The sequence below is a fragment of the Melitaea cinxia genome, chromosome 5 (assembly GCF_905220565.1).
Source record: "Melitaea cinxia chromosome 5, ilMelCinx1.1, whole genome shotgun sequence".
Lineage (NCBI taxonomy): Eukaryota > Metazoa > Arthropoda > Insecta > Lepidoptera > Nymphalidae > Melitaea > Melitaea cinxia.
Genome location: NC_059398.1, coordinates 3,743,177 through 3,763,854, shown reverse-complemented (window position 1 = coordinate 3,763,854; position 20,678 = coordinate 3,743,177). Strand labels below are relative to the sequence as shown.

At 32.6% G+C, this 20,678-nt stretch overlaps 1 protein-coding gene across 1 annotated transcript in view; it reads right to left on the bottom strand.

Moving 5' to 3' along the window:
* Positions 1–9,880: 9,880 nt before the first annotated feature.
* LOC123653720 (vascular endothelial growth factor receptor 3-like) overlaps positions 9,881–20,678 on the bottom strand; it is a 47,060-nt gene continuing 36,262 nt past the window's right edge. The window contains exons 4-8 of the mRNA XM_045589708.1: positions 19,624–19,706; positions 17,233–17,369; positions 13,131–13,311; positions 12,223–12,374; positions 9,881–10,014 (exon numbers count right to left, since the gene is read on the bottom strand). Of these exons, the coding sequence (XP_045445664.1) occupies positions 9,905–10,014; positions 12,223–12,374; positions 13,131–13,311; positions 17,233–17,369; positions 19,624–19,706 (663 nt within the window). The 3' untranslated portion in view covers positions 9,881–9,904. The remainder of the gene's footprint in view (positions 10,015–12,222; positions 12,375–13,130; positions 13,312–17,232; positions 17,370–19,623; positions 19,707–20,678) is intronic.

The window sequence follows — 20,678 nt, the reverse complement described above, 5'->3', positions numbered from 1 at the left end:
GATAAATTATTTTATTTTTATTTTTTTATGGTAAACATCAAAAAGTACATTCAACCCTAATTTTTCAACCCTCTACGATCAACCTCTGTAGTTTATTTGTTAATTATGAACATTAATTTTTTGCCAAGATTTTTATTTTTATTTTGTCATGACTTAGAATAAAAAGAATTATATGACTTAATTTTCCACCTCTCTACAATCAACCCCTATTTTCCATCGTATTTTTATTTTTTATTATTTTTGATATTTCCTTTAATTATGATTTTTTCTCAATTCAATTTGATCTCCTGCCTTCGCCGGTCGATAACTGGTCAACTATCAATCGATCAGTTATCGCCGCTAGATGTCTTCCGTTGTCACCTCTCATCCAGCAAACATCACGGAGTAGGGATGAGAATGAAGCCGGTCTCCTTTCTTACTCACTATACCGTTTTCGGCCATTTTTTTTTATTTATTTTTTTTTGTTTATCGTATCGTGTTTTTTGTTTTTTGTTGATCGTAGCAGTGACTGTTATACGTATTATTTTAATTTTTCTGTCCACTAAATAAAGCATACTTTCATTGTCTACAAGGCTTTCGATTATAAGTAAATCCCCGCACACTTATAATAGATAGTTTATTGACAAAACAACGTTTGCCAATAAACGTTTGGGTCAGCTAGTTAAAATATAAAATGTAAAGTATGCTATTTTTATATTTCGAATGCCAAAAAACAACATCCATATGAAAAAAAAGTGTTTGTTTCAGCTCTGACGCACGACTGGACCTTAGTCCTTTAGATCGACTAATTTAAATAGGCGCAAAGAAGGCTTACTAGTCTGATAAAGAGATTAATAACATATCAAATAGTAAATAAGCGAATCAAATAACACGAAACGTAAACTTAACGAGAAACGTAACAAGTCTTTCTGAATTCAAAATATACGTAGCCCATGGACCCTTGCAATACCAGGAACAACATGACCATAACAAGCACCTTATCGGCCTTAACTAGGCTTGATAGCGAGATCCTCAGTATCTTTGTGTGCAGAAATGTGTCTATCTAGCTCTAGTTATTGCGTGATAATTAACAAACAATGCAAAGTACGCATGGCCAACCGAACCGACTTAAAGAATTGGGACGAGTAAAACGATTTTTCCGTCCTCCAAATAACTTTGATCAATTTTCGCAATAACTTTTGTGTTAGTATTTAGCCTTAAAATTCGTATACATTTTGTATTACGACCTGCTAATGTTAATATAATCTATATATACATATAATAAAATGGTAAGAAAGTCAAAACTGTACATTAAATATTTAAAAAAAAATACTTATGGTGTGATCTACAATCGATACGAAGCCAAAAATATAGTTTTTAGAATTTTTGTCTGTTTGTCTGTATATATGTCCGGGATAAACTCAAAAAGTACCGCAAGGATTTACTTCAAATCTGGCACGAATATTATTAAGAAGTCGGGTCAACATATAGGCTACATATTATCATGCTATCACGTACGGGAACGAGCAGTGAACCTTTATTTCCTCAACGCATTCTGTAACAACGTGTAATCTAACGACGCATATTTGAATGTTGTTGTTATTATGTTAATAACCACGCTATATAAGCTAGCTTCACACTATAAAAATCACGCAATATAAGTAACTAAGCCAATAAACATAATTAAATGAATATATTAAGTAGACAAGACAATTATAAAGCAGCGCCATCTATGAGATTTTTCTGTAGATATGAAATGTAAAGAAGAAACGGGTAAATGAATGTTATTTTAAAAGGTATAATCGTAGGTGGTATAGTGTTGGTGCAGTATAGCGTTCACACAGACGACGTCGCGGGCAGTAGCTAGTACATATAATAAAATGGTAGGAAAGTCAAAACTGTACATTGAATATTTTTTTAAAAGAATACTTGGGGTGTAATCTACAATCGACACCGAAGCCAAAAATATAATTTTTTAGAATTTTTGTCTGTTTGTCTGTTTGTCTGTATGTATGTCCGGGATAAACTCAAAAAGTACTGCATGGATTTACTCCAAATTTTGCACAAATATTATCAAGAAATCGGGTCAACATATAGGATACATATTATCACGCTATCACCTACGGGGAACGAGCAGTGAACCTTTATTACTTCAACGCATTCTGTTACAACGTGTAATCTAACGACAAATATTTAAATGTTATTGTTATTATATTAATAACCATGCTATAAGCTAGCTTCACACTATAAATAAAGACATTCTGTAGTATATTTAGTATCAGCATTGCACCCGTGTGAAGCCGGGGCGGGTCGCTATTCAATAATAAATTATTCTTTGTGACGTAACGATGACGTATTTTGCGAGACAAAATAAAATTAATCTATTATTCAATTTTCCCCACGTTCATTCAATGTTTATTCTGTTAACGTCATATATTAACCCTAAAAGGTCGAAATAAGAGGCACGTTTCTCAAATCTTGAAATGTTTGACCTTAAGTATATCCCTTTTAGGATTGCGGTTATAACTTTTCGAACATTTAAGTTTAAAATCAGCTAAGGGATATTAAACCCTTTCTGCACATATGATTAAAGAACACTTTTCTTTAAACACAACCTAGTAACAATAGAATTGCAAAATTCGCTCGCTGTTTAATTAATTGAATTCGCTTTGTATAAGCCACAGCTCGGCTGTCGCTTCGCAAACAAAAGTTAGATTAGCTCAACGGCGCATTCAAGTTCTGGGGTATTTTTCATTCGTTTTTATACGGTAACGAACTGGTTCAAAGTCAGTGATATTTATAAAAGGTACTTACTTAATTATTTTAATTAGATTAAATTTATATATTTTTTTTCAATTAACTAATTTTTTATTGTGGAAAAAAAACTCTTGTCATTGTCATAACGCATTAATTGCCAATGTTAGGCCTTCTAGGGTATTTTTATAATAATTCTCAAGTAGATTTGCATCTGTTATGTACGTAATGTATGCTAAAAGGAGTGAATAAATAAAAAATTATTATTATTGTTATTATTATTACTTCTAGGGTATTAAACGAGCGCAGTTCCACGTGATGGTAAGTACTTGTAGCCTATGGATACCTGCAACACGACGAACTTTGCAAGCGCGCTGATAACTCTATTCCCGATTCAACCAAGACCACGGGTAACTTCAGCGGTAATCTTCTGTAAAATAGAGATACTTCCCATGTCTGGCTGCTCTAAATTTTGTGTAAGATATTTCATACTTTGCCTACGTCTATATTATAATTACCTATAAATAATGAAACTCATCAAAATTCTGAGATATTCTGAATATTAAATATAACAAATATACTTTAAAATAGCAACAGAGTATCAAAAGTAAAATAAATAGCTATTGGGCTTGATTGACAGACTTGATTATGTGTCGCGAACGTACAAATACAATTTGGAGTTCGCTATGGTAATAAATAAAACGATAAATGCGAAATTCAAGGCAATATAATTGTGTTTGCTGGCAAACGAAGAAAAACCTACTTCAATTATATCGACAAGTACAACGTAGGTAGACGAAAAAATAGTCAAATAAATACGCATTATCAAAGATTACTCTAAAAGTTTTAATCAGATCTCTATGAAATTTTAATGTGACCTCAAGATAAACATCGGCTTTCGGTTAAATTAAAAATCATCAAAATCTGTACACCTAGTAAAAAGTTGTGTAGATTTTCAAGGGTTTCCCTCTTTCCCTCGATTTCTCTAGCATCCCATCATCAGATCCTGGTTTCCTTATCATGGTACCACACCTGAGATATCGCCTTTCCAAAGAAAAAATAGTTATCAAAATCGGTTTATAAACGACGAAGTTATCCCCGAACATACATAATATATATATATATATATATATATATATATATATATATATACGGTCGAATTGAGTAACCTCCTCCTTTTTTGATGCCGTATCAATGTCCTGTGAGTAAATCATCGTTTTTTACTAATGTAATTTAGGTAGTAGAAATTTTTTATGATCTCGTCATTCGTGACAGTCATGGAATCAAATTCTGGTTTGTGAAGGGTCAAATACTCGAAATTTTTATAATTTATCTTACGCTTATTCGCGAAGTATAACTTAATGAGTCACATAGTAGAACTGATTCTGAAACTTATACATTCACCAAGCTCAGCCACCATTATTAGTTTTAATTAGAACGATATTAGCAATCCCTACTAAAATTATAAATGTGAATGTAAGTTTGTTTGTTACACTTTTTCGCAAAAACTACTCAACCGATCATCATGAAAATTTGTACACAAATTCTTTGATGTATTAGAAGTATAATAGGATACTTTTTTAGGAAAAAATTTTTTTTTACAAAAAATAAAAAATTGTTTGTCAAAAAAATCTCAAAATCTAGCTACTTCAACGCCATCTATCAGTCCAATAATGAAATTCCAACCATGAGTATTGTAATACCGTTGCACTGTATTATCGACGGTCACGTCAATATCCAATCCAATTTACTATAGTTTCAGCTGTTTGGGATTTTTCTATATTCATTGTTATTATTTTCTGTCATTATATATATATATATATATAATATTATAAATTATAAATGTGAATATAAGTTTAGCAAAAACTACTTAACCGATCATCATGAAACTTTGTACACATATTCTTGGAGGTATTAGGATTAACATAAGGATACTTAGTATTCAAAAAAAAAATCGATGCGAGCGAAGCCGCGGGTAAAAGCTAGTATGAACATAATTGGTGGTTCAAACGTTTAAAATACATTTATATTTCTTATAATCGTTAAATAATCATAAATTTTTTGTGTAAGATTAACTTATTATTGAACCATGTCCAATTCGAAGAGTCAAGATTTTTATGATTTTAAATTCGAAATTATCCATTAAGAAAAGTTTTAAAGATTATTTCTTAATTCATTTGTTGTTTCATACATTGAAGAATACAAGTAAATAGAAATCTGTTATATATTACTATATTAGCTTCTTATGAAAACAATGCCAATATAATATTAATGAAGAGTCAACAATATTCGATTATTGTCTAAAATCAACTTCATAATACGGAAGTTATAAAATTAATTTAATATCTTTCAACGTTATATGCTACCAATTAAAACCGGGTTCGGCATCGGCCCGGATAAATATGTTAAGTCAATATTTGTATATGGTCGTATATATGATTCACCGGTTTTGGATGAAGTATATCCTGCAAATAGGTTACGAATACATTTTAACAGTAGGAGGTAGAATATGCCTCTACGACCTATTCTATAATTAATAAATAACTTTTAGATTCATATTTTTGAATTGTATCTAATAGTTCATAAATAAAGCGGAATTCGACGGTAAAAAAGAATAATATACCAACATTTATCTTTTTGATACTGTCATCCGTCAAATAGCGTTATCCACAAATGGTGGTTTTATTTGTGTTTGTGTATGTCTTATGCATTTTAAAAATACATTCATAAAAAAGGCATGAAGGGAACTCCCGGTCGGAACAAAGTTCGTATTGCTTTTTAGTAGACGTTTGCTGTCAGTCATAATTTATATTGTAAAATATTAAGGTGAGGGGTAAGGAGTTACATTGAAAAATTTCTTATTAAATATATTTATTTCTATGTAACGATTTAAAATATAACGAGGTTTTAGGTATATATAAAAAAGCACAAAGCTGTACATGCAATAAATAAATTTAAAAAAGATAAATTAAACTCTGAATGTATATTATAATTATTGATTATTAATTTTAGAAATAAACATTAATTATTACTTATTATAAAAATCCGATGATCTATATGAAATCTATAATTATGTACTGTGTGGCTACGGTACTAAAGAATATAGCCACCCCCTCTCTTCCCGTGGGTGTCGTAAGAGGCGACTAAGGGATAACATAGTTCCGCTACCACCTTGGAATTTAAAAAGCCAACCGGTGGCGGGATAATCATCCTACTGCTTACTTTGAAATACACAGGCCAAAGACGGTCAGTAGCGTCTTCGATGCGACAAAACCAGTACTGTGGTCACCAACCCGCCTGCCCAGCATGGTTCGACGGTGATTTCGACTATAGGCAAAACACATGAGTTCACGTTATTTTTGGCGTAAACTTGTGGAGGCCTATGTCCAGCAGTGGACTGTATAGGCTGTAATGATGATGATAATGATGATAAAAATCTGACCCTTGAATCTTGATCCAACAGTTAAGCGAGAACTTCTTTAGGTATTGGATGAAACTCTTATATTTATTAATATGATTATTACTAGGAATAATACTAAATTTTGATATATACTATAATAACTTAAATGAAGTTTCATTAGCAATCTATTAGAAATTGATCCTTAAATTATTTTTGGAATAATAATTTCCACGTTGTTATTTTCTGTTGCTTTTTGGCGCTGTTCGTTTTCGCTCCAATGGCGGGATAAAAGGCAAATGAGTCAATTCACTCAGCCAAAAGAGATTTAATTTGTAACAATATTTCAATATTATTTGAGGTAAAAGATATTTTATGAATATGTATGACATAAAAATACATAATTAGAGTAACTAGAGGACGTCCAATGGTCGCACAATTAATTTAAATTATAAGTCAAATATCAGAAACTGGCTGGACACAAATTATCCAAACAAATGGATAGGACGAGGTGGGTCGTTGCCATGGCCAGCAAGAAGTCCGGACCTAACCCCCATGGATTTTCATATCTGGGGGCGCATGAAAAGTCTTGTCTACAGCGAGCCAAATCCAGTTTCGTCTGTGGAAGAATTAAGAGAAAGGATTGTGGATGCAGCAAATAAAATGAGGACAACATTGACCACTCGAGTAGTGAAGACTGGTCTCCGTAGAAGGATGCGACAATGTATTAGAAACAGAGGCGGCCATGTTGAACATGAACTGTAATTTGAGATTGTAGAGTAGGAAAAAGATGTGTGAAAACCTGATTTAATAAATGACATTTCATGCTTACCTATTGTTTTATTTTACTATTTAGGGCTAAGTATTAATTTTCTTCTCCACTGTCGCCTATGAAACTAAGTTTTTTTCAATGCATTTAAATAAAACCCTAGATTGTTATACCTCGTTAGATAGCTGATGAAACGTAGATATTTTAAAACACATCTGCCGAACAACTGCCATAATATTTTTCTTAGATATCCCTTAGAGAAAAATAAACTTTATAATATTTTTTTTAATTTCTTAACTTTCACTTGTCTACTACGGCCTTTTCAATTAACTTATGCACTATTTTAATGATTGACGTCGTAAAGCATCTTATTACAGATGTAAAAATGCAATAATAATAATAATAAGACACACAAAATAAACAAATTTAAATTTAGTAGCCTAAAAATCGGCAATTTTCAATAAAAAAATTAAAAGTCGAATATCTCGAAAAGGGTTAAGTTTAGGGTAGGGTATTTCATAGTGAAATAAGTCAGAAATGATGGGTACTTCACGCCCTTAACGGATCTAGCACGACTTTTCCTGTAACCCTGTATATATTATTAATACATTAGTTATTGGCTATTACTTTGGCATTCAGTAAAGACAATGTTAATCTATAGTCTATAATCTATTCTCAATTTAATTGACGCATGTATGTCAAATAATATGAGCGGTGGATGCGCCGTAAGCGCAAGCCCCTCACCTTCCGTCTGACGCAAGTTCTCACCGGGCATGGCTACTTTGGTGAGTACTTGTGTCGGACGGCCCAAAGGGAGCCGACGACTGGATGTCACGATTGTGGCGCGGTGGTGGACTCTGCCCAGCACACCCTAGAGGTGTGCCCGAGATGGGTGGCGTTGCGTCGCGATCTGACGACAGTTCTCGGAGGGGACTTGTCACTGCCGAGCGTCATCACCGCGATGCTCGGTGACGACGAGTCCTGGAAGGCGATGGTCTCCTTCTGCGACAGACAGTAATGTCACAGAAGGAGAACGACGAGCGGATGAGAGAGGGGGCCGCCGACGAGGCCTCCGTCCGCAGGCGACGAACGGGGGTGCGTAGGAGGCGCTACTTAATGCGCTTCCAGTAACGCCCCTGTGCCCGTGTCGGGCCGGGATGGGAACCCGGTCCTGCTAGACACGACGTCGTCGGGATTGTTCAGAGGTGAGCCGGACAATCCCCATGGAAGAGAAGTCTGGCCTTTTCGCCGAGGCCAGCCTGTCGCTGGAGGGATCCTGTTGCCTGCAGATCCGGGACCCTCCAATTAAAGCGGCTGAAGGCTCCCGCAGGGGTTTTGGTCGGTAGTGCACCCCCAAGTGCTAAGCCGACATACGGTCTAGGACTGCCTACCCGGGCATCCTGGATATCACCCATAAATGGGTTACCCTGCGATAACAAAAAAAAAAAAAAAAATGTATGTCAAATAATATGTATATGGTAGTGTGTGTAATATTTTTTTATGTATTTTTATGCATAATTTAAAAAAAATATTCGTATTCTGCACTCCTTCTCGATACATCTATGTGTGCGAAATTTTGTACTCCTCCGTCCGCGCAATTTTCGTAAAAAAGCATATTAAACCAATGAAAATAAAATTTTACGACGTATAATTTTATCAGATTTGTATATTTTCTTTAAGCCAGTTAATTTATTAATTTAGCTTTGAAATAATTAATTCAATCTGTAATAGTACATCAAATTTGTATTTATGTCTAGAAATCGTTTCCTACGATTACGGGTAATCATTGTAAGAAATGATTGAATGAAGTCTAATCTAATATTGATGAAGTGATTTTTCAAGAAGTGAAAAAGTAGAGATTTCTCAATAATTTCAACAATTTTTGCCGTCAAATTACATTGAGTTCGTGATTAAAGAAACGACGCTATTATTTACTTCAAATGATCCACATGAGATTTTAAACTTTTACGGTCACAATAAACACTTTTGATTTTAAGGGATTTAATTGATAAAATATTAGCGGACCCGGCAGACGTTATTCTGCCCGGAAAACAGCTACCAAATTTAATTGCTTACATACCGATAGCAGCGCCACCTACTGGGTTCAATGCTGGTAAAAACTACCCTATCTCCCAAGTTGGACCAAATTACAGATGCTAACAAAATTTAAAAAAAAATTGTTCGGTAGTTACGGAGTTTATCGCCTACATAGATCGTGACATGAAATTTTTATATATATAGATAACGCAAGCTTAGGTTCAAAGAAGAGTTATACAAAAATATTTAAAATGATTTTCTATATATTCATACATATGTTTATCTCATAACAGTTGGTATTTCTTATTCTTTTTTGGGTAAAATGTTAAATTTCATTTCTATATATATATAAAGAAAATCTTATAATTTAAACAGCTATTATTTAATAATATCATTAAAAAATGCACTCATCTCGAAATCATTGAGACGAAAGTCAAACCAAAACAGCCGAGTTATTAGAATATTATTTTTTTTAAAGTTTAACCACCTCTGTGATGGGCTTGGATCTCGTTAATTCCCAGTACCTTGTCGTAACAGTTCACAGAGATCGCATTTAATTACCATAAGAAACGAACACCTGATCATAGAAACAGAATTGAAATTCATCTCGGTTGGATTGAGTCGATAAAAGCGTATAATATCCCCTTTCTGGAACGCCTCATAAATATGCAAATCTTCGAGGTTCGTAATAATCTAAAATCTTAGACAATTTTAGTGTGATTTCCTTAAAATTTCCTCAAATTGTAATAAACATATTGTTTGGTATACTTTCTAATTAGAATACAACCTAAAACTTACCTTTATATTGTCAACTTTTAGCGATGAAGAAAAAGATAAATTGATGACAGTAAAAACTTTATTTAAATTTATATTTCTCGACGAGACGGAGTTGTACATTTAGACGTAAAAGTTATCAGGTAAATAATTAAATGAAACGACCAGTATAATCAAATATGAATAATTTATTCTTATACAATACTATAAGTATGTAAAACGAGCAGTGTCACCACTGTTATTATTAAATGTAGAGGTACCGCCCTTATTCCTTGACCTTGATGTAGCTCAGCAAGGCTTTCCCCTGTAATAATACAAACAAATGTTGAAATTTATTTAACGAATCGGTCATTATCCAGCTCGAAGGACCAATTTATTTGAGGTAGGTAAGTAACGTAAATTTTAAACTTAAAACTTAAATTATGATCCTAATTTAATAAAATAAAAATTAAATAAATAAAATATATTTATTTACAAATTATACGAGTTACATATACTTATATTATTTTATTTTAGTACCTACATTATTTAAATTGACAAAGCTGTAGACTTTTGTCTACTTAAACTGATACATGTACTAGCTTAGGCACTTTCGCACACTCACTCATACACACATTTACATACATACACTTACACTCACACATACACTTACACTCACACATACACTTACACTCACACATACACTAACTAACTCAAATATACTTGATTTCTTATTCAGCATCTTATGCTTTATTAGAAGATTGTATCAGTTGTAAATATGTCTACCCCTTCTTATAGAACTTGTGCCAAAATTATATTGTAGCATAGGGGAGGTTGGCTGATCATCCTTAACACAGATTATATCTATAATCCATATAGGATGATCAGTCTGAACTCAAAAAATTTTTGTGTATGTAACCTTATGCATAAGTGAACTTTTGTAATTGTTACCATTTGTTTAAAATGTTTATTTTTAAATAAAGCTATTATTATAATTTATTTCAGTGACACCGCTAAACGTGTTAAGTTATATAATATTCATGACTTTCTGTCTTGAAAGATAAGTAGATTTAAGAACAGGTAAATTATAATAATTCGTATTTTCAAGCATTTGTAAACTTGGAGTGTAACATTTTTTTTACTTTATTACACGATTATACTAAATACGTTGAGTAGACGGCGGTCTTAAAGCCCATACAATCTTATCTACCAGTCCACTTTAAGATATACAAGAAACATTGTTGAGACAGAAATATAAAATAAAAAAATATATGTAACGTGTAATAAAATTCAGTAAAAAAAGGGCATGTTTTTAGCTTTAAACAATTAATTCTAGAAGCATTAAATTAAAAAAAAATCCCTGAAAGCGATATTTTAGGCATATTGATTTGAATTTGATACAGTAGAATAGTCCCAATATCTTAAACCAAGTCTCTAATTTGAATCATAAGGCATCCGTTAATTTCATCAAGATTTATTGAGGTAGAAACGTTTAGAGATGTACAAAGGCATTACGATGCATAATAAATTTGTAAGCGATTATATTCGATACCAATATCTCGATAGCCACGTGTCGTGTTTGCATCGGCTTACTGACGACGATTTGCAAATTGGATAATACATATAACTATTGTAAGCTGACTTTGTAATTGTATTGATACCGATATGCTTGTAATATTGTTAAATCGCTAAAATGTGTGTATAATTGTCTGTCTACTCACTGGTAAGAATAACCACAATATATTGTACGAGATTTAGAAATAATAATACTATTTATTTTGTTTTTTTAAAACGTAGATAGATTAAATTTTTTAGTTTTTTTGAAGTCCTATTTTCTTCATTATTATAAAGAAGGTGTCTGTGTATATTTTTTATAAAAGTTAAGAAATATTAACCTTGTTAGTCTCGTCATACATCGTATATTAATGTTAACAACAATCGTCACAAAAAAATCATAATTAAAAAAAAAAACTTATTAAAATGCAATTACAGTAGATATTTAGTAGTAATATCAATTTTGCCGCGAGGTCAAACAACAGTGGGCTAAATTACGAACAATATTTTTCCGTCAATATACTAAGAAAATTAATAGTTCTAGATACAATATCCAGCTAGAATAATTTTTCATCACCGTAAACCCTTAACAAATATTACTCATTTAATAGTGTAGGTTAGTAATAAAGAACCACAATCAAATATAGTCAAGTTATATAATATTTCTTGTTCAATAAATTATATTGGGATAAACAAAAACAATATGGCGTCGATTTGTGACGTCATTAGCCAGTATCCTAAAATATATTACGAGATATGTAATTCAAATATGTAGCTCTGTACATGACATTAATATATATGCATGATAAATTCGCAATAATAATAAAAATTCGCTTGTCGTTCGACACCTGTTAATATTAATGATTCGAATTCAGCGTGTAACGTAGTGTTTAGGCGAAACTTATGGAAATAATTGTGAAATAAATAACTGGATCTGTTCTCTGAATTTATTTTAGTAATTGTTTTAATAACCAATTACCTTTAATAACATGTAAATAGACATGCGCGGGAGTGGGCGTTGGTGGAGGAGAACGCGCGATGCTGCACGTGTACCGTCCCGCGTCATCGTTGCGCACGCGTGCCACACGGAGCACGGAGTTAGCACCGTTCACGCCGAACTCCGTTCTAACACTATGGAATAAAAATTTAGAATCACGCTATTTCTTATTGTACATATTAAGATTTGTGAAGCACGCAGCTTGGAGTTAGCACGTCGAATTCTGTTCTAACACTATGGAATAATTTTTATTTTCTTAACACAGGACACATTGTACTAATTGATGCTTCAAATATACTAATCTTTTTCTTATTTATTTATTACTTTATTCCATGCAGATGACATAATTATACATTACGCATTGACACATTTAATATAAAAAAGTAACAGCAAAAAGCTGTCAGTGTCGAACTATCCAAGCAATTCTAGACTGTTTTAGACCTGCTGGTCTGAAGTTAGGCTATTATACAAAACGCACACCGATAGTAAAACAAATATTTTATGTAGTACAAATGGCATGAAGAACTAAAAGCCCGTGGATCTTGTTAATATAATTAAAAAATACACATTAAAAAGAAAGGCACACATAACATGCAAAGACGCCCCTATTGTTTTTTGTAATATCAGAATTTAATAACAATTAAGAGGCAAGTATCGACTTAAAGTAGCGACTGGAAATTGCGCCTGCTATTATTATGCTCATTGTATTTGATGTCATTTAAGATGTGTATATATATAATTATTGACGTATTGAAGATTTAGTGAGACTATTTGATATAGGTAAACTTCGATGCAGCTTATTCAGTCAATTAGGCAAAGATTTTCACTTTTTAGAAGAGTAATAGGAAAGTGGAGGCTGTATGATGTTTAAAGTAATTTTTTAATCTTACCTAATACCTCCTCGTGTCGTATCATCATTGAGCAAGGACTCCCTCCTGTACCAGAGGAGTGACGGACCTCCTTCCATGCGAAGGCCTCGAACTTCGCACCGCAAGGCAACAGTGCTGCCCAGTTCACAAACTTGTTCTGACACTTCCGCTCCAGCTCCATCGACTATTCGGACGGACACCTCTGTCAAAAAATTAACACTATAAGAATTTCTTACTTTCACGGTTGCCAATACTAAAATTTGAAAACGTTAGTTTTTGCTTTAGATCAACTTATTTTTAAAAGACTTCAAAAAAGGTAGGAATACCTAATTCGCCTATATTTTATGTGTTTTACCTCATAACTTATTCCTGGGTGTACTTATTTTGAAGATTCGTTTGGTTTGCGAAAGCTGGACCATATCATATGGTTACATTTAAATTCGAGCAAGAAAGAGTACTGTTTGACAATTATTTATCAATATTCAAATTTAACACGTGAAAACTCGCGGGTAAAATCCAGTAGGTATGCAATAAATAATAAAAACACCTAGTGCACTTTCTTTTAACAACTTTTACACTGACGATTACATACGAGTACTCGATAATCTAATTATCTGATAGCCTTTTGTTAAAAATACAAACGTGCATTTTCAGAATCAATTTCCTAAGCCATTCTTTCGTTTCCAAGCATTGTTATGCACGAATTTCGTTTAAAATTTTAAATACTTGATTTCGCAAAGGAAGATATTAGAATTTCATTTCAGTGAAGTTTATTTTGTGTTTTCTTTATTATAAGTCAAAATGTATGTTTAATTATTGTTAATTGATATTTATGACTTTCAATATTGACAAATGTTTTCAGTAATGTCACGTCGAATAGCAAAGACATGAAGGCCAGCAGACCGTATGATTCAATAGTTTCAAGGTGGTAATTAAACTTTGTTAATATATTTTGAAAATTTTAATATAATGTTTCATGTACATAACAACAAGGAGAAAAAAAAAATAAAAAAAAAAATTACAAAGACCATAAACAGCAGAAATATGTATTAATAACAACTAAGCAATGACAGGGAATTCTGAAATTATAATTTCATGGTATATTTCAAAACAAGATCATTTTTCGAATCCGTCGCAGTTGTATATTTATAGCATTCAATGAATAAAAATGCATGCATTAATGCATTCATCCTGTAATATCCCACTGTAGTACTAACGTAGGTAGTAGTCAAATCAAAATCAAAAACAACTTTATTCAAATAGGCTCCAAGAGCACTTTCGAATCGTCATTTTACAAATTGAAACTTTTAAATCAATTATTATATTTGTAGAAGTAAAGCTACCACCGATTCGGAATGTACATGCTGCAGAGAAGAATCGGCAAGAAACTCCGCAGTTACTCTTTTGAAAACTAATATATAAACTGTGTTTTAGTACAAAATTAGTAACATGTTACATAAAATACAGCGTCACTAAGTCCACACATCTTTATCAACTATGTAATCCTGCACCGAGTAATAAGCTTTATCTATTAATTTTTTTAAATAAAAACTTTAAATTAAGTGTACTGATAGGCCTCTTTTTCCATGTAGGAGAAGGATTTGAGCTTAATCCACCACGCTGCTCCACTGCGGGTTGGCGGATATGTTCCCTACTATAAGTAACGATCGCTATTAGGTTTTTATGATAATAACCGGGACCGACGACTTAACGTGCTCTCCGAGGCACGGTGGTGGGCACAAGAACAATCTTCCAAACCGGAAAGAAATATTTGTACAAAAATAAATATCGAATCGGGAATCGAACACGCAAACCGTCGGTGTTTTAAGCGACTACTCGCACCACTTCACCTGAGCGGTTTTTTGGGCAAATCAAAAAATGTTTCTGTTCCAAAAAATTCTTGATGAAAAAAAAAATTCGTCAGTATAAAACTGTCAGAAACGGTTTTCAAATCGAAGTTCAAAATTTATTCGCACGCTAAAATAAACAAGTTTTTTCTTAAAAAAAAATAAAAGGTCGTCTGTAACAATTTGTAATAAGTTTGTTTTGATATATATAAATAAAATTTTAATATGAATAAGTATAATAAAACTTTAAAATAAAGATAAGAATACTTTTACGACTACAAATAAGAAAATTAAATTGTTCCCCTCAAAATTCTTGAATTTGATGGGCAAAGTTTGAAGGTGTACAGACATTTATAGCATAGTACTTACAGTTATGGCGGTAATTTAAGGGTCGTAAATACTTTATTCATACCCAAAGTCTATTATTTCGGAACGAGCACGATTATTGTAATAAGGTGTTTCCAGGACGAGCTCTGTCTATTTAATTAAGCTGCTTTAAATGACTGCCATTAATCGTTCTATTTATGAGAATATTTTAATGAAAATGTTACGCTGAATTGTTTATATTCGGGGGTTTCGTGTCCGAAGTGAGTCAACGGAACCCGGTCAGTAGTAAAATAAAAGTAAATTAAAAATTAACGAAGGATTCACATGCAAGAAACGTGTTTTAAAATAAACAAATGTGAGGTAACGAACAGTGCGTAATTTTTCAAATAATAAACCAAAGTCATTCCCTTATATGGGTGAAAGTTGGCAGCTTAATCAGCCTTGCTTCCTACGTCGGGTCGATGGATATTTTTTCTACCACGAGTAATTATTATTTTAAATAGATTAGGATAGCAAAAGGAATAGATGGTTTCACATAGTGTCGGAGTCACGATGGAGAGACCCAAATAAACAAATATGTAAACCAGACACAAATATTTGTTTAAATATAAATGTCCGCTCCAGGCAAGAATCAAAGCTGGTGGATTACCATTATAAACATCCTTCAAAATTATATACGTGCGGAATACTTTGTAGGTGAAACCGACTATGTATAAGCTAGATTTTGTTTTCATGGATCTATCTACCAGTCCATTTAATAAAACATCAAATTTTCTATCGACTATCATCTTTAGTCCATCTTCAACTGTAATCGCAATAAAAATATAAAATAAAATCGTGTAGCATTCATATGAAGTTTCTTTATGTATCTCAAATGAAGACGATAGGGCAAAAACAAAACCACCAAAAAATAATCAAAAAATAAACAAGTAAACGCAATTGAAAATATCAAAAGGTCTAAAATATAACATTTATATTAAATCCAAATCGACCAATGCCAAGTTTTACAGTCAATTCACACGAAATTTTTCTACTGCGATAAGAACTTTTGAATTCCGGCATTCTACGGACATCATTTTTCAGCCCCAACGTAGAACGATGCTTTGCATACTTTTCTATCGGTATAAGCATTGGGTCAGACGTGGCTCACAAAATCTTACACGTGTCCCGAATAAATAAGATTGGCTGTTGCCAATTCAAAAGTTCTTGGGGCTGATTCAAATTCAGTGGACGGGATATTTTTTCGATCAGTGATCGAGTGTATGGGTGCTGAAAATGGAAAGTTTAAATGTGATATTTGGGGCAAGTATAAAATGTTCACAGTGAAATACTTTCGGGAAGATCAACACTTTCAAGAGTTCCAAACGTTGAATTGGTCTGAATTTTCGCATTGGACGAAATATTTGAATACCCTTTTTTTACGTTTCAGCCTTTAATATCACACTGCTGTGTATAGGCCTCTTTCCCCATGTAAGAGAAGGATCAGAGCTTAATCCATCACGCTGCTAGAATGCGGGTTGGACGATATATTCCCTACTGTTAATAACGATCGCTATCAGTTGTACATTATAACAACCGGGACCGATGACTTACCGTGCTCTCCGAGGCACGATGGGGAGATCTACAAAGACTGCGCAAACACAGACTAGACAGACAACGGCAAACGTCTGTATGGCCAATACAAATGTTTGTCATGTGCGGGGATTCAACCCGCAACCACCAGTGCAACAGCTACAAATCAGTGCTGTCACCGTTGCGCCAACGCATCGTCACCGAAATTTGGTTGTTAAGGTCAAATGTCAAATGGAATTTTTGTTACAAGTTCTAAATATTTTTACTTGATCGAGATATTTTTCAGGTATTAAAGCAGCAGGGTATATATACAGTATCTAATACTTTCTTTTCTTAATAATAAAATTATTGTTAGGTTAACTGTTTGTTGTACTGACCGGGTACCTTCAAAGTGACCCGCGCTGTTCGTGGCGGATGAGCAGACAGCTGACAGTCGTAAAAGGCAGCGTCAGAGGGCCGAACTTCTTTGATTTCTAGTCTCCAAATGTCTGGTGGAATGAAGCGTGCTGAGTACCTGTGTAATAATTGAATATACGTATTTTTAAATCATGATAGTAAATAATTGTATGAATATAAAATGTTACTTTTCGTGACATTAATATGAAATTATATTAAAATTATTTTAATCAAAAGAGCTGTACAGAAACATTTTAGGGGGTAATCTTCGCAAATACTGATCCGATCACGAACATTCTTTCACTAACAGAAAGCTACACCATTCAGGAGTGACATAAGCTTATTAGCAGTGAAAAATCTATTTAAAATTCTCGTGTCACAATGTTAGTTATACAATACTCTTCCAAAAAGGCTGGACTGATTTTTATGAAATTATTGTGTGCATATCGAGTAGGTCTGAGAATCGCCCAATATCTATTTTCCATACAGATAAGTTATAAGGGGGATTAAGGGGGTTAATAACATATATCAGCTATTATTATTTATAATTATACCTATTTATTTATTCGATTGTAAATGTTTTCAATAACTTTTTTATTACCAATTGGTTGATATGTTATAAAATAACAACAAAATTTTCCTTTTTTTTTAAATAACTTTACCGGCTGTAAAAAGATTACCCTAAGACTTATAGGGAGCAGTAACAGTACATCAAGTAACGATATATGTTAAAATCTCATAGGACGTCCAATTAGGCATATTATATTTTGGTCCCATTTTGTAAACGTACGCCACACGTAACATAAATTCCTAATCCGTATACATCAATAGAATGTTCGTCGTCTATCAGCGAGCAGGTTCACTCGACAGCTTTATGGCGACAAACGACTTGTGACGTCACCTGTCCCCACTCGCGTACAGGTGGCATTCCATATTCAAAATTATACGGATGATAGATTATTATGGAGCACTTATATATGAGTAAAAACTATATATAGAAGGAGTTTTGTGTAGTATTTTTTTTTCTTTAACTAAGAAATATAATTTAAATGTGTTTATTTATTAATAGTTTCATTTATAAATATGTGTATATAATATGGTCAAGATACTTGTAGAAGTGAAGCAATAAACATAAACATCGATATACTTCATAATTAAACTTTATTAACTAATATAATATAACAGTTAACGCGGGAAAAATCAGATATGTTTTAGAAGTAAAGTACCTATATGTAGCGTGTAAGTGATATGTATAGAAAAAAATTTCGATTTTATTTTATGGAAAAATAGTAGCATATTTTTATGTACATTATCCTTCAAAATAACTTCATTAAGAACTTATAATACGGTTTTTTTTTAAAGTTTTATATACAATATGCGTTGTATGCAAAAATATGTTAGACCATTTTATACAAAAAAAAATAAACTATGATAAAATCAAAACACGTGTCGTAATGGTCACGTAGGCCGTACGTTTCAATTTAGCGCACATCTATTATCGGAGGCTCGTTTACATGACGGCTTTATGTGGAGATGCGACCCATAAGTCCACCGTTCACAAAGGGCCATTAAATTTTGCGTATAAATTTTTAATAATAAAAACTCACTGGTCGTTATAATTTTACTATCGTTTATTTGTTTCATAACGCATAAATTTAAAAAAAAATCTAGTAATATCGAATATAATTTTTTTCTGTATTTTAAATCTCAAAAAAGAATCAAACAATATGTACTACAACAATATGTACTAGCTACACTACAAAATGTAATTAGAACCTCTTTATAATGCGATTGAGTGATCTGAATGACATTTTAAATTTTCGGCATTTATTAACATGTTACTATACCTAAGGCGATGTGATACAAAGCAATGTGAGATGTTCCAATCCTTTGACCAATTAAATAGTAGTAAATTAGAGCGGCGTGTTTAAATTGACTTATTGAAGTTGTCATTTGGACAAGCGTTCTAATTTGCTACAGTTTAATTGGTCAAACCCGGTTAATGGGTAAGCTAAGTGACAACGATGAGTCACTATTTTCTTAACACGACTAAACTACGTTATAGCTATAAAAATGATGTGTAATGTACATGACGTAATATGGTATTGCGGACTGTTGCCAAACTATGTGTGTTTAAAAAAATTGGGTAACCTTAAAATTGTCTTTGAAAAGAATCAATATATTAAGTTACGTTTTTAATTATATCACACAGACAGAAAATTCATATAAAATTTAATATTTGCGTTTTATACATATAACGATTACAACCGTGATATTAATAGTCGTATTGATATCACATTTCTACAGAACAACTTACAACACTTCTTTAGAATCATTTGCCAGTTAAGACTACTGAAAACCCATAGACCCACCTGTCATCAGCTGTATACTGTTGCGTGCCAGTTGTTAATAATTCCATTGGAAGTTCATCGTTTTTCCTACGAACCCAGGAAACCTGTCAACAACATATAAAATATTACATTATTATATTAATGACTCCAAACAAAAAAAAAATGTACATCTCATATATATGGAAAACTTAACATCGGACTAAAATAAAGTATATGTTTAATTTTTGTATGTAATATAAACTATTACATACTCGTATTATCTTTGCATCACATAACATTTTTAACTTGAAAAAATTAAAAAAAAAAGGCTATACAACAAATTTTGCAAGCAATTTCTAATAGTCACTTTGTTATTTGTTGGCTATTTAGATGAAAGCTAAATTTTTTTTTTTTTTTTACTATTAATGTTTTTCTCAGACGAGAACCACACTGACAAAGATTAGTACAGAATCCCAAGTAACTTTTGATCGAAGGTTAGTCGGACCTTCACTCATCGGCTTACTGGATGAAAATTATGTTTAAGTATAATAATATAGTTTGAAGACTGCCTGTGGTCTGGGCTGAAGATATAGTTATTGAAAAGATTACTAATTTCTAACTTTTTATTTATATATATACACTAGCTGTGCACCGCGGTTTCACCCGCGTTAATTTGAGGGAAGTAGTTTTCTATAACCTTCATCACTATATCTCTATATCTTCTAATGATTGTCCCATAAAAATTCAACACAATTATCTAAACAAAAAGAATTTGATCGCAAAAAATTGTCGTATTTAATAAAAAATGTTTGGGTATTTTATATCTATCTGGGCGTTAGGTATTCGGACACGGTAAACATGGTTTTTCCCGCATAGAACCCCGATCTAGTGGAAATTTCGGATAAAAAGGAGCTATGTTTTGCCCCCCAACCTTTTTTGTCTTCTAATGACTATCCCATAAAAATCGGTTCCGCCGCTCCGAAGATAAGCCAACAGAAAGACAGACAGGCAGACAAAAATTAGAGACTACGGTACGATACGGATTGTCAGAGAATGTGTCGCAGTGTGGCATGCAAAACGTGCAATTCAAGACATGT